Source organism: Coloeus monedula, assembly GCF_965178545.1.
Source record: "Coloeus monedula genome assembly, chromosome: 5".
Classification (NCBI taxonomy): domain Eukaryota; kingdom Metazoa; phylum Chordata; class Aves; order Passeriformes; family Corvidae; genus Coloeus; species Coloeus monedula.
Window position 1 is genome coordinate 73,194,827 of NC_138785.1, and position 13,259 is coordinate 73,208,085.

The window sequence follows — 13,259 nt, forward strand, 5'->3', positions numbered from 1 at the left end:
CAGGAAGGCGGCACGCTCCCAGCGTGCCCCGCGCGCGGCCGCGGGCAAGATGGCGGAGGGTGCGGGTGTGGGGCGGCCGTGAGGCACCGGCACGGCGGGGATGGAGCCGCCCGCGGCCCCGGGCCCCGAGCGGCTCTTCGACTCGCACCGGTGAGCGCCCGCCCGGGGCCCGCGCGGTGGGGATTCCCGGGGGAGCCGCGCGAGAACTGCGGGAACCCTGGGCGGGGGTCGCGGGGCCAGCGGAGGGCCGGGGTGTCTCACGGAAGCCGCGTGGGGAAGGTCGGGGTGACCCGTAGGGGGACCAGGGAGGGTCCGGGGTGTGCCTGAAGTGGGTTGGAAGACTTGTTGGGGGGACCACGCGGAGCGGCGGCCTCAGGGCGGGTCCGGGGATCGTTCCGGCCCTTCTCAGGCGGCCCCGGCCGCTCTCTGCCCCTGCAGGTTCCCGACCGATGGGTTCCTGCTCCTGGCCTTGCTGCTCTACGCCCCCGTGGGGCTCTGCCTGCTTGTCCTGCGCGTCTTCATCGGCGTCCACGTGTTCCTGGTCAGCTGCGCCCTGCCCGACAGCGTCGTGCGCCGGTGCGTGGTCTCGGGGGGCTCCGGCTGCTGCCCCGGGCGGCTCTGGGGTGGCTGGGCTGCCCCGGCCCCTGGGTATCACGACCCGCGGGGGCTTGGCTCAGGCAAGGATCTGTGGGGAGCTGTGCCTTCGGGACTCCTTGTCATCAGGAGCCTTGGAGGTGCTTCCTCTGGCAAGCTCGGAGCTGGCAGCCACCTCTGGAGTGCTCAGGCACTGGTCCGGAGCACGCGGATCGGCGTGGTGTGCTGCTCAGGAGTTCTGTGGGCACTTGCTGCCCTCATCCCAGTCCCGGCCCTACAACAATTCCTGCTCCAGATGTGTCATTTCCATTTGGTCCCAGTGTCGTTTGTCCAGCTGCCAGAATTCCCGGGTCCCTTCGTGTTGGATGTGTCAGGCTCGGATGGTGGGACTTGAGGAAGATCCTTGTTCCCCTGGCAGGTTCATTGTCCGTGTGATGTGCTCCGTGCTCGGGTTGCTGGTGCGTCAGAGTGACCCTCGGCTGCGCGGGGCCGGTGCCAGGGTCTTCATTGCCAACCACGTCACCCCCTTCGACCACAACGTTGTCAGCCTGCTCACCTCTTGCAACACGGTGAGGGCACGGCCGGGGCTCCTCCCCCAGGGCGGGGCACGGGCGGCTCTGCCCGATTTGGTCTTGCAGTGGTCACAGTATCACAGAATCTTCAGGGTCAGGAGGCACCTTAAAGCCCAGCCAGTGCCACCCCTTGGCATGGGCAGGGACACCTTCCCCTAGCCCAGGTTGCTCCAAGCGCCATCCAGCCTGGCCTTGGACGCTTCCAGGGATCCAGGGGCAGCCACAGCTTCTCTGGGCGACCTGGGCCTGGGCCTCACCACTCTAACAGCCAAAAATTTCTTCCTAATATCCAGGCTAAATTTCTCCTCTTTCAGTTGTACCCATTACTGCTTGTCCTGTCACTCCAGTTCCTGATGCAGATTCCCTCTCCAGCTTCCCTGTAGGCTCCTTCAGATCCTGGAAGGTTTCACCTCCAGATCTGATTTATTAACTCAGAGTGTTAACCTTGAGGTGTTTTCTGTGGCTCAGTGTCACTCTTGGGCTCTGCCTGAAAAAATGGAACAGGGTGAGGAGCAGTAGGAGCTGTTACAGTGAATGTTGATTTTGGTGAAGCATGGACAGATCCCAGCAGCTTCTTCCTTCTCTGGCCTTCTGGATAAGGGGGCAGGGTGTGGGGTTTCCCACAGCACTGGGTGGGCGGTTTCGGGGGGTGCATGGAGGGTGCTGAGGGAGCTGCATGTTGGTGATGCTTGGGTAGTTCTGGGCTGTCCCTGCTCTCCTGTAAAATCCTTTGTGTGTGGAGTTCCTGAGTCAGCAGACTCTGGGTAGCTCCTGTGTCCTGCACAGCCATGGATTTACCCCTGGCCTGGAGAGGAGGGACTCCTGGGAGCAGTGTGTGTCCTGCCAAGTGTGTCAGGGACTGCTGGAGAGAACACTGGGAACACGGGCAGCTGGGAGTGCCTGTCTCTGGCAGGCAGGGCACAGTCTGAACTGTTTGGAATCCAGTCCCTGTGGAACTGGGGCTGGAGCAGGGGCTGAGGCCTGGCAGTAAGGTGTTCTTGGCCACCAGTGCTGTCAACGCAGGTCACTCTCAGTCCCAGAGGGGTTTTTGCTAACGAAGAGGAACTTTGTCACCTCTGTCAGCTGGGAAGGTGGGCCTGGAGGGGCAGGAGGGCCTGAAAAGGTGGGAAGGGTGGCGTTTCCTCCTCACTCCTGTTCTCCCTGCAGCCTGCATTGAGCGGTGCCCCAGGGTTCATCTGCTGGTCCCGGGGATTCATGGAGCTGGGAGTGACAGGCAGCCGTGCGGAGCTGGTGGATTCGCTGAGGGAGTACTCGGCCCACGAAGGGAATCCCCCACTGCTGCTGTTCCCAGAGGAGGCGGCCACCAACGGCCGGGCTGGGCTGCTCCGCTTCAGGTGCAGGAATGGGAATTCCCACAGCAGGGTGGCACTGGGGAGTGGGAATTCCTGCGGCAGGGTGGCTGAGAATGGCTCTGGGGAACCAGCACTCTGTGACAGAATGGCTCGAGGTGGCTCTGGGATCATTCACTGCAGAATTCCTCCCTTCCAGCTCCTGGCCCTTCTCCATCCTGGATGTGGTCCAGCCCGTTGCCCTGCAGGTCCGGAGGCCGTTGGTGGCCGTGGTGAGTGGTGGGCACAGGGACAGGGTGTGGGGTGGGCTTTGCGCCGGGCTCTGGGTGCTGCTGTTCCTTCTGCTCCTGCTCTGGAGCTTGTGGTATGGCCTGGCCTCGTGTTCTGGCACCCCAGAAACAGCTGCTCGGGGTTAACACTGTTCCTGGTGCCTTTCCTGGGAACTTGGCCCAGTCAGGACTCCCCTGGTTTCATTGGCCAGTCTGACAGATGTTTGGTGGCCTAGCTGGCTGTCACTGTGCCTCTGGGTTCCATGGCCAGTGCTGTCTCCTCTCCTCTTGGTGAATCCCTGCTGTGAAAGACCAGCTGCAGTCAGTCCTTGTGAGAGGGCCCATGTGCCAAAGGTCCTGCCAGGCTCTGGAGGCTCCTGAGCTGGTGCCCCAGGCAGAGACACAGGACATGGTGCAAGAGCAGCCCCACACAAGGGATAAAGTTCACAAGGGCAATGGCAGTGCTGCCAAAGGCAGGGAAACTGCTCTCAGCAAGGCTTTGTTGAATTTCTTATTTCCTGATATTTATGTCTTATGTCTGGTGAGAGTCATGGCTGTCACTCATGGGTCTGGTGTTTCTCTGGGACACAGCAAAGGAACCCCTGGCAGGGTGAGGAGTCAGCTGCATGTGTGCAGGGATGGGAACTGTGGGAATATTTGGCAGAGCTTTGTTAACCCCTGCCAGGCCAGGGAGGCTGAGGCAGAGTTCAGGGAGGGCCACAAGTGTGGGTGAAGATGCACTTTTCTAGCAATGAGGGTAAGTTACATTTTGAATGACTCCTCCAGAGAAGTGGGAGATCTCTCCTGTTCTGGACAGTTTATAAGGAGTTTCTTGTGCTCTTATGGGTTTGGTTCCTCTGAGAAATTCAGAGATGTGACAATTTATATGTCTGTCTGTTTATCCCTTCCCTTGTGCATGTCAGGAGGAACAGTGGGTCTGTGTGGAGGTGCTGGTTACAGTCACTTCTTGGCTCAAATTCTACCTCCAGAGTCTGAGCAGGACTTTGTACTTCGTGCACATTGGCTGAGTAAATCCTGGTGCATTTCAGGTGTGATTTTAAACCATCAGAAACTCGAAGGACTGGAGATGTGATATTTCAAATGGTTCAATTGGTGTTTTATAGAAAATTTTCTTACATACTTGTGTGATATATATCAAGCACTGGGCTTGATAAAAACCACCAAATTTGGGGTTAAGAAAGAATTTTTTCCAGCTCCAGTTGCATGGAATGTTGCAGGAGGGTGTTGTTCTGTGGCACAGGCAGTGTAGCTGAAATCTGGCTGTGGGCATCACTCCAGGCATTTGGGTTTAGGCTTCTGAGGTTCTGTTTGTCCAGGAAATGAGGCTTCTCTGTTCCCATCATGGCTGGGCTTTTGGGGCTTTTCTCATTTACAGCTCTTCTCCCCAGGCCGTGGGATAAACCAGGCATGAGCCTGTCTGAGAATCACAGAATCATTTGGGTTGGAAAATCCTTCTGAGCCTATGGGGTCCAAGCATTCCCCCAGCCCTGCCCAGGCCACCACTGACCATGTCCCCAAGTGCCACATCCACAGGGCTGTTAAATCCCCCCAGAGATGGGCACTCCCCCCTGCCCTGAGCAGCTGTGCCAGGGCTGGACAGCCCTTTCAAGGAGGAATTTTCCCAATATCCAACCTGAACCTCCCCTGGCACAACGTGAGGCAGTTTCCTCTTGTCCTGTTCCCTGGGAGAGCTTGCAGGAGCTGGGACATCAGAGAGGCTGTTCCCACCAGAATGAGGGAGGCATTCTCATGGTTTTGAGGCATTAGTAGGTTTTCAGGCATTTTTGGTGCTTTCTGAAGGCACAGACTAGGAGGGAATGTGGGGATACTGAGGGGAAGTCTTGCTGTTGTCTTAGGGGGAGGAAAAGGTGACTGGGAGCAGTGAAAACTGGTGATGACTAATGAGGGTGAAGCTGCCCTGTGGCTTGCCCTGCTTGCACTGCCTTTGCTGTTCCCACTTTCCCAGTCCTCCAGCCACAGCTCAGGTGTGCTCTGCCCACCTCCATCCCCTGTGGAGCCTGGACCAGCTCCTGTTCCATGGGTGGAATCTCACTGTGCTCTCTTCCCCAGAGCGTGGCTGACTCCTCCTGGATCGCGGAGCTGCTCTGGACTTTCTTCGTTCCCTTCACAGTTTATCAAGTAAGGTACTACGTCTCTCTCTTCCATTTGGGGCAGGGTTGAGGGTGGGCAGGGCCTTGGTGTCACCGTGGCAGTGAGAGCTCCCTCCCTGGGTGCCACAGCAGGGCTGGGCTCAGCACCATCTGAGCCTGGCCATGTCCAGCTGCTGGACCAGCTTCTGAGGTGGAAAGGAGAGGAGTCTCAGTCTTTCCAGGTGTTTAGTTCAAGTTTCCAGGTGTATTTTTGAAGCTGGTCTGCAGTGATTCTCTCCAGGGCTGCTCAGCCTAGCAGTGCTGGCTCCTAGCATCTCTGTCTGTCCCTACAATCCTTTGGGAATGGGGTGGTCCAGGGGGATGGTGCAGTGGTGGTCCAGACCCCTGCCCAGGGCGTGGGTGAGCCCAGGTTGGCTGAGTAGCTTTGCTGTAATGAGGGCAGTGGAAGGGACTGGGAATCAAATGTAGGGCTTGGTGTATTTCAGCACAGGAAAGCCTTTCCCTGGTTCTATCTGCCTGAATTCTGGGTGACCTGTTTTCTACTTCCATGTAAATGTCCACGGATCCTCATTAAGGCCTTTCTGGGAACTGTAGATCCCTCGCGTTACACTTGAGGGCTAACACAGCTCTGATGAGCCAGTTCTGTCTTCTGAGCCAAGCCATGTCCTGGATTTGGGAGTGGGTGTTGGGGTTTGGTGCTCCTGTGGGGAAAGGTGTGGGGGTGAGCAGGGAGCGTGGCGGTGGGGATGGCAGGGTGTCTCCAGGGGCTGCTCCCAGCGGGGCTGGCTCCATGTGCTGTTGTCCCCATTCAGGTGGATGCCGTCTGTCCCCAGACAAGCGGACGAGCGGAGTGAGGACTTTGCGCTCCGAGTTCAGGAGGTAGGAGGGTGGTGTGGGAGAGGGATGTGTAGGGCTGCTGCAGTTTGGGATGGGCACAGAGGAGAGCAGGGTGCAAGCAGAGTTGCAGAGGGCGTTTCTGGATGTGTTTGTGTGATGGGAGCTCTGGTACGTACTTATTGCCCCTTACTCAGTTATTTCATGGCCTGTTTGCCACCCCACATTGAGCCTTTCTGCAGTTGTCAGGGCTCTTCCCATTGAGTTCAAACCTTTCACCCCCTTTCTATAATGCCACGAAGCAATTGTTTCTCCACTCTGCCCATATGTGCTGAGTACTTCACAGCTCCAGACATCTCCTTGTCAGCCTGTTTTGGCAGGATGATACTGCTACTCCTGATCCTTCCTGGTTCTCTGCAACGCTGAAATGCATCCCTGAGGCCCTGGAGAAATCAGTTCCCAGCCCTCTTGTCACCGTGGCTCCATGTACCCCTGACACACTCCCCAGCGTGGAGGGGCTGCCTGGGCCGTGTGTGTTGTCTGTTTTTACGTGTGACTCCTCTGCATTCCACAGCTCTTGGCCATGGAGCTGGGTGTGGTATCCACACGGATCACCGCTGCCGACAGGACCGAGCACATGAAGAGGCTGAGGCACACGTCACGGCTGCCCTTTGCCCCAGGTGGGCATCCTTGGGGGGGGTCTTGGCTATGGAACTTCAGCATGGGCTCTGCTTTTGGGGGGCCTCTGTCTGCTCTCAGCGACAGGCTGCGCACTTTTAGTGCCTCACCCTGTGCCCCCTGTCCTTTCTCCTGCAGCCTCGAGCCAGCGCCCAGCAGCCCGGCCCAGGGTGCCCCCCAGCCTGCCCGGGGGTGCTCCCGAGGACGTGCGGGTCATGGCCATGGCACAGCAGGTCAAGGAGGTGCTGCCTCATGTGCCCCTGGAGGTCATCAGGACAGACCTGGGTGAGTAGGGACTCAGGTGGCAGCAGGGACGTGGGGGCACCTTCTGTGGTCTGAAAGAAGAAACCTTGTCCCCACTGCACTGGAACACAGTGGCAGCCAGGATGGAGTGTCCTGATCTCTCCCTTTGTCCCTGCAGTCCAAACCAACTGTGTAGACACCACCATTGCCAACTTGCTGGAGGGGAGAGTTCCCTTCTTCCCTGAGAGTAAAGAGGCTGGAGACCTGCCTGCCCCGTCTACCTCCCAGGCTGCAGCTGCTTCTGGCATCCAGGGCTCTGTGGCTGCGCCTTCTTCCAAGGTACTTTGGGGTTGTGTCTCCCTGCTCTGGTGGCTCATGTATAGGACTAGCCAGGGGCATGGAGCACTGACCTGGCATGCCAGGTTCTTCCGGAGCCACCAAGGAGCCCCCTGCTTCATCTGTCTGCTGATGGCTCCTGTGCTTTCTCTTCCAGCCAGCTACAAAGCAGTTTGCAAAGTCCCCCGTGGAGCGTCACCTGTCCTTGCAGGAGAGGAAACGAGCCTTGTACGACTATGCCAGGAGGTGAGAGCCCCCCACATGTCCCCCTGCCAGGGCTATCCAACAGATCCCCCTGCTCGAGCCCCCAGATCCCGGCCCCAGCAGCACCCGAGATGTCCTGGGCACTGGGCTCTCCAGTGTGAGTCATGTTTGGCTGATGGGAGCCCCTGTGGGACTGGGTTTCTCAGGGGTTCCACTGGCACTGTGGCACCCTCAGCGTGGGCAGGACATACTTGCTTGGCACCAGGGACAGCGCTGTTAATCCTCCTTGGTGTGAGGGAACAGGGAGTGAGTTTGATCTCTGTGCAGGGTTTCCATGAGGCAAATCATGGGACAAGAGGCCAGTTCTGGTGTGTGGGTCTTGGTTTAGGAAGGTACAGAAAACTGAGGATTGAGTTTGAGGGGAAGTTGAGTGTGCCTGGGCTTGTTGGGCACCGGATCGCTGGGGTGGTGCTGGGGGAACTGTCCTGTTGGGAAACCCTGACTGGGAAACCTGGCTGGGATCTGCTGGGGTGCAGGGACTGCCGTGGGTACCTCCCAGCCTCTTGCAGCCCTCACTCGGTCCATGCTCTGTCGGGCTTGTTGTACCTGTCCCGTGGCTCTCTCAGAGCAGCTCCTGCTGCCTCCACCGGTTTCCATGGGCTCCAGGCGACCTTGGAATGGAACCAGGGTCCGACCAGAGCCAGCGTGCAGCCACAGAGTGCCCAGCCCTGGGGTGCTGCGGTGTTCTCAGGTCCCGGTCCCTCGGGGCTGCTTCCCGGCCGGACGGGTGATCCCCGGGGGGGTTCGCGGTCAGGCCCCTCGGGAGGTCCCAGCCCCGCGGTGTCTGAGGGCGCTCTCTCCTGCAGGCGGTTCGCCGAGAAGCACGGCGCAGCAAGGGCCGGCGGCAGCCCCTGACCGGAGCCCCGGACCGGGCCGGACCGGGCCGGTGGCAATCCCTGACCGGAGCCCCGGACCGGACCGGACCTGGCCGGTGGCAACCCCTGACCGGAGCCCCGGGCCGGATCGGGCCGCACCGGTGGCACCGGGAGCGCGCGGGCCCCGTGCGGACGGGACGGGCGGGGCGGGGGCGCCCCCTGGCGGCGGAAATAAACGGCGGCAGCGTCCGGCGCGGCTCGGGCTGTGCGGGCACCGGGGCGAGGGGCGGGGCCAACGGGGCGAGGGGCGGGGCCAACGGGGAGAGGGGCGGGGCCAACGGGGAGAGGGGCGGGGCCAACGGGGAGAGGGGCGGGGCCAACGGGGGGGCGGGGGCGGCCCGGCTCCGTGCGGGTCTGCACGCGCCGCAGCCGGCGCCTGCTCGCGCGCCGCACGTAGGCGCCGCTTAAAGAGGCAACGCGGCGGGGCCGCCGCCCCCGCGGCCGGGCGGGCTGCGGCTCGCGGGCCCCAGCGGGCGGAGCCGGCGCCCTTTTAAGAGACCGGCGCCCGGTGCCGGTGGTTTTATTTACATGGGGGCTCGCGGGCGTCACGTGACTGTCAGCGGCGGGGGCTGCGCGCGGAGCACCCGCGGGGCCATGGCGGGAGCCGGCGACGACGGTCCGGGGGGAACTGGGGCACCGGGGCGGGATCGGGGCACTGGGGGAGCCGGGCGGGACGGGGAACCGGGGGCTTCGGGGCACCGAGGGGTTCGGGACAATGGGAGACCCGGGCGGGAAGGGACACCACGGGGTTCGGGACAGTGCGGGAGCCCGGGGGTCAGGGGGCTGACGTGCACATGGAGGGTCTGGGTCACCGGGAGTCCCGGGTGGTTAATGTGCACTGTGGATGGGGGAGCAGGTCTGTAGGGAGCCCAGGCGGGGTTTCTGCGGGGCTGACGTGCGCCGGGGGCTGGGGAGCGCGGGGGTCCCGGACAGGCTGGTGTGCACCGGGGGTTGGGTCAGTGGGGGTCTCGGGGGGGCTGGTGAGCACCGCGGGGATGGGGCAGATGTGGGTCCCAGGAGAACAGCCCTGGGGTGCGTGGGACGTTCCGGGTGGGAGACTGCACTAGGTGCTCCCGCGGTGTATGGGTAGGGGTGCGGGGTGTGCCGGGGAGGGCTCCGGGCCGGGATGGGATGGAGTGCAGGGGTGGGCCCGGGACAGCGCGAGGGCTGACAGCCCCTCCAGGCTCCTGGGTGGAGCTGCGGTGTGGCCCAGGCTGCCCTGAGCCCGAGCCGGCACCCTCGCCGTTCTCCTGCCACGCCGACGTGGAGCGGATGCTGCTGGAGGCCCAACTGGAGACAGAGAGCGGTGACGGGTGAGTTCCGAGGGGGAGCCGAGCTCCGGAGCCCTCCTGAGCCGGGGCTGGCACTGGAGGCGCAGGCTGGGCTCAGTGACTGAGGGTTTCTGTTTGCAGGGCCCTGCTCGTGCTGGGCTCCCCAGCCTGGGATGACGACGGAACCAGCCATGGGAGCGAGCAGCCAGGGGAGAGTGAGGTGCTGCCTGCCCACAGCCAGCCCCCAGCGGGCTGCCCCCACCCCCGGCAGGTGAGGGAGCTGCCCCCACCACACCCTGCTGTGCCCCCGGGCTCTGCTCTGACCTGCCCTGTGTCTCCTTCCAGTGGGATGTGCCAGAGGAAGCCAAGTGGAGGCAGCGACGCCTGACAGCGTCCCTGGGCTGGGCCTGTACCCGCTGCCCTCGGTACCTGTCTCCAAAGTAAGTCCTGTTGTCCCCCTGCCAGCAAATCCTGCTGACCCCCATGCTGCTGTCCCTGTGCCCCTGTTAATCATGCACTTTTCCCAGGGAATTTGCCTTTGTGTGCTCCCCCCAGCCAGTGCTGTGGAGCCTGCAGGGAGGTGCAGTGGGGAGGAAGAAGAGACTTTTCAGTTCAGAGCTGCTGCTGCTCTTCATCCCCTCACTCCTGCTCAGCCACCTGCTGACCCTGGGGCTGGGGTGAGTGTCTGTGGGTCTCACCATGGGCCTGGGGGGAGTGTCTGGAGGGTCTTGTCCTGGGACTGGGGGAGGAGGGAACACTCCTGCGTTTGGACTGCTCATCCACCACTGCTCCCAGCAGCTGCAGTGGTCTGCTGTCATCTCCCCTTGCTCCTGGCTTGCTGGGGCCCAGCACCCTTTGCCAGTGCCTCACAGTCACTCTCTCCAATCCAGGATCTACATCGGGAAGCGCCTGGCAGCCTCCTCAGCCAACCCCCTGTGAGGAGCCGGGCAGGCAGCACCCTCTGCTCCGTTGGGAATGCGGGGAGAGCCCGGCACCAGTGCAGCCTGACCACTCCCAGGCCCCGTGTTCATGGCACAAGGCACCTTCTCCCCGTGTCTCTCCCTCAGCCCTCACCTCAGGAGCCGATCCCACTCTCCCCCGTAGACCAGAACCCACTGATGGCAGCTCCCAGCCACAGGCAGCCCCTGCCCTCCCCATCCCTGGTTACAGGTCCAGGTCCCCCTGTAACACAGACTGTAAATACGACTGAGCCCACCTGAATAAAGAGCCCTGTGCCAGCTCAGGGGCTGAGCAGCGAGTCCCCTCCCTGTGTCTGGCCAGCACAGCCTGGCTTAGGGAGTGACCACTGGGCTCCCTGGGGTCCTTCCCTGCGGCAGGAGGGGTGAGTGCCTGTGCTTTGGGGTGGTGCCAGCTGGGGATGGGCCCCTGGTTGGGCTGTGGGCAAGCAGGGGTGGGTGCTGGGGCTCACACGGGTGCTCAGCCCCCACACAGGTGCCTGGCTGAGGCATTTGCCCTTTATTAGCTGTAGCTGCAGTGCAGAGGCAGGAGCTGAGCGTGGCATGGCCAGTCAGGGCAGTGACACCTGCCTGGTGCAGGTGGCAGGTGTGGGCAGGAGAGGTGGCACTGCAGAGCGTGAGGCTGCCAGCGCCCATGTGCACACCCGTGCAGTCTGGACCAGGAATGTGTCTTGGTGCTGAAGGATGGGGTGGGCAGCCAAGGAGCAGGAGCTGTCCCGTGAGTGGGGAGCAGGAATCGCCCAGAAATGCCACCAGGAGATCACTGGTTCTCTCCCTGTCATGGTGCAGTCCATGGGCAGCTTGGTCCTCATGGCTGGGAGGGGCTGCATGTGTGGGAGCTCAGCACAGCTCCAGTAGCATAGGAAGCATGCAGGGCCAGGTGGGTCCCAGCCCCAGGGGACATCGGGAGGGTGGCAATAGCCAGAGTTGGCGGGACCCAAGGTGGCAGTGCCCAGTGCACAGTGGGAGTCCCGTGGCCATGCAGGATGCTCCAGGTGGCAGTGCTGCAAGAGGTGCTCCAGCAGGTGAGAATCAAGCAGGGCCGTGGGTCCAGCAGCTGGCTGGGCACTCTGGGCAGGGGTGGCCCCTGTGGACACTGCAGCTGCAGGTGGCATCGGGTCAGAGCTGTGACAGTCGCTTGGACTTGGGTGGTGGCAGTGGCGGTGACTTGGGGCTTTTGTTCCCATCCACTGTTGGAGATGTGGATGCCTGCGAGCAGAGAGGGACGTGAGGGGTGGTGGGACTGGGGGCCAGGGCCAGCCAGTGCCTCCCTTCCCGTACCTTCCCTCCTGCTGCAGCATCGCTCTGCTCCAGGAACGTCTCGTACACCGCGGGGCTGAACTTGCGGGGCAGTGGCGGGAGCTTGCTGGCGCTTTTCACACGGCCACCAAAGCCAGTGGGAGACAGGGAGGACCCTGTGCAGGCAGGAGGGGTGGGATGGAGGCTCAGCCAGCCTGGGGGTGCGTAGGGCCCATCAGCGTCCCCAAGGCTGTCGGGGCCAGCGTTCCTGCCTACGGGACTGTGGCAGTGCTGGGCAGAGGGGACAGAGGTGCCATGGAAAGTGAGCCCAGCCAGGAGCAGGGAGCTGGTTCCCACCAGGAACAGCTCTTGGCACCAAGACCCGGTGGCACAAGGTCCAGGATCAATGGCTACAGCCCCACAGGGAGTGTTCAGCAGGGGTGCTCCCACTCTGTGCCACCATGAGGGGCACAGAGGCATATGCTAGGGGTGCTGTGGGAGGGCACAGCCCTGCTCATGGGGCTGTAGGGACTCCCAGGAAGGTGGCTTGGCAGGTTGTACCTGCAGTGCGGGGCTGAGCACCAGCAGCAGCTCGGCTCGGTGGGGGCTGTTTCCCATCAGAGCTCAGGCTGCTCTCACTGATGTTGCAGGAGAGTCTCCACTTCTCGTCCTGTGGCACAGAGGAGAGGCTCAGCACCTCAGGTGCCAGGCAGCCCTGCAGCCCTGGGTCTCCAGCCTTGTGCCCTTCCAGCCCCTGCTCCTGCCCTCCCTGCAGCAGGGGCTGCCACCAGCCCCCCGAGGGGTCCCATCTGGGCAGGGGGCTGGTGCTGTGGGCAGGACCAGGGGCTCTGGGTGCAGCAGGACACCCAGGGGAGTGCAAGCAGGGCACCAGGGAGGCACTAGGGCTGTGCTGAGCATCACCTTGGGCTCTGGCAGCTCCGAGATGGACTGGCGTGGGTCCTGCCGCCGGGGCCCAAAGATGGAGCTTGAGCGGTTCTCCCTGCGCTCATTCCTGTGGTCCTCGCTCTCAGAGGGGTGGGGGGCAGGCTTTGGGGTCGGGGGTGCCTCTGTGCTGTGGGGTGACTGGGATAGGTGAGGGACAGCAGGGGAGGGAGGAGCAGGGCTATGCCATGGACCAGCTGGAGCATCGTTAGGAGCAGCTGCACTCAGCCAGGCACCAGCACTGTCCATGGCAGAGCTCCACAGGGGAGGTTTGGGGGACAAGAGTGGATGGCTCAGGTGACAGCAGTGTCCAGGTGAGCCTGGGAGCTGCACATGGGGTGTCTCCCCTCCATGCCCCCCCATAGGGACAGGGCCACCGTGGTGGCCTGGCGGGATGGACCCCTGAGATGCACTTGGCACAAAGGGAAAGTGGAAGGGCAGAGGACTGGGGAGGTGGGAGGGAAGCACCTGGGGCAGAGGAGAGTGAGGAGGGCTCAGTAGGGAGGGCTGAGGGTGGTGAGAGGGGACAACCAGCACTCTCCACCACAGCACTTGCCTGGCTCCAGTGTGGCTCAGCCGGTCCCAGTCAGGTACCCAGGCTATGGACCGGGGTCGTCCGCTCCGCCGGTCCTCAAAGAACATCTGAGAGACAGCCAGGAGGGATGAGAGGGCAGAGCCTCCTCAGCCCATCCCTGGGCTCCACCAGGGCCAGCAGTGCCCTCT

At 62.4% G+C, this 13,259-nt stretch overlaps 3 protein-coding genes across 4 annotated transcripts in view; 2 read left to right on the plus strand and 1 right to left on the minus strand.

Annotated features, from left to right (window-relative positions):
- Window positions 1-28: 28 nt before the first annotated feature.
- Window positions 29-8,309, plus strand: AUP1 (AUP1 lipid droplet regulating VLDL assembly factor). Its single transcript, XM_082281715.1, has 12 exons — window positions 29-150; window positions 439-576; window positions 1,013-1,163; window positions 2,334-2,521; window positions 2,676-2,748; window positions 4,837-4,910; window positions 5,690-5,756; window positions 6,286-6,391; window positions 6,528-6,674; window positions 6,811-6,971; window positions 7,126-7,214; window positions 8,039-8,309. The coding sequence occupies exons 1-12, from the start codon at window positions 101-103 to the stop codon at window positions 8,085-8,087; spliced, it is 1,293 nt and encodes a 430-aa protein (XP_082137841.1). The 5' UTR covers window positions 29-100; the 3' UTR covers window positions 8,088-8,309.
- Window positions 8,310-8,529: 220 nt separating this feature from the next.
- On the plus strand, window positions 8,530-10,584 carry LOC309573312 (BCL2/adenovirus E1B 19 kDa protein-interacting protein 3-like). Of its 2 annotated transcripts, none has more exons than XM_082282149.1 (6): window positions 8,530-8,723; window positions 9,291-9,420; window positions 9,520-9,649; window positions 9,724-9,818; window positions 9,906-10,055; window positions 10,269-10,584. In XM_082282149.1, the coding sequence occupies exons 1-6, from the start codon at window positions 8,636-8,638 to the stop codon at window positions 10,315-10,317; spliced, it is 642 nt and encodes a 213-aa protein (XP_082138275.1). In that variant the 5' UTR covers window positions 8,530-8,635; the 3' UTR covers window positions 10,318-10,584. The 2 variants fall into 2 exon arrangements, with proteins under 2 accessions (XP_082138275.1, XP_082138276.1); XM_082282150.1 differs by having other exon boundaries at window positions 9,934-10,055.
- An 813-nt stretch (window positions 10,585-11,397) lies between these two features.
- The window catches only part of LOC309573246 (dedicator of cytokinesis protein 2-like), a gene marked incomplete at its 5' end in the record, with an annotated part of 44,506 nt that continues 42,644 nt past the window's right edge, over window positions 11,398-13,259 (minus strand). Inside the window, 5 exons of the mRNA XM_082282009.1 lie at window positions 11,398-11,564; window positions 11,637-11,770; window positions 12,156-12,264; window positions 12,516-12,666; window positions 13,084-13,178. Coding sequence (XP_082138135.1) covers window positions 11,475-11,564; window positions 11,637-11,770; window positions 12,156-12,264; window positions 12,516-12,666; window positions 13,084-13,178 — 579 coding nt within the window. The 3' untranslated portion in view covers window positions 11,398-11,474. The remainder of the gene's footprint in view (window positions 11,565-11,636; window positions 11,771-12,155; window positions 12,265-12,515; window positions 12,667-13,083; window positions 13,179-13,259) is intronic.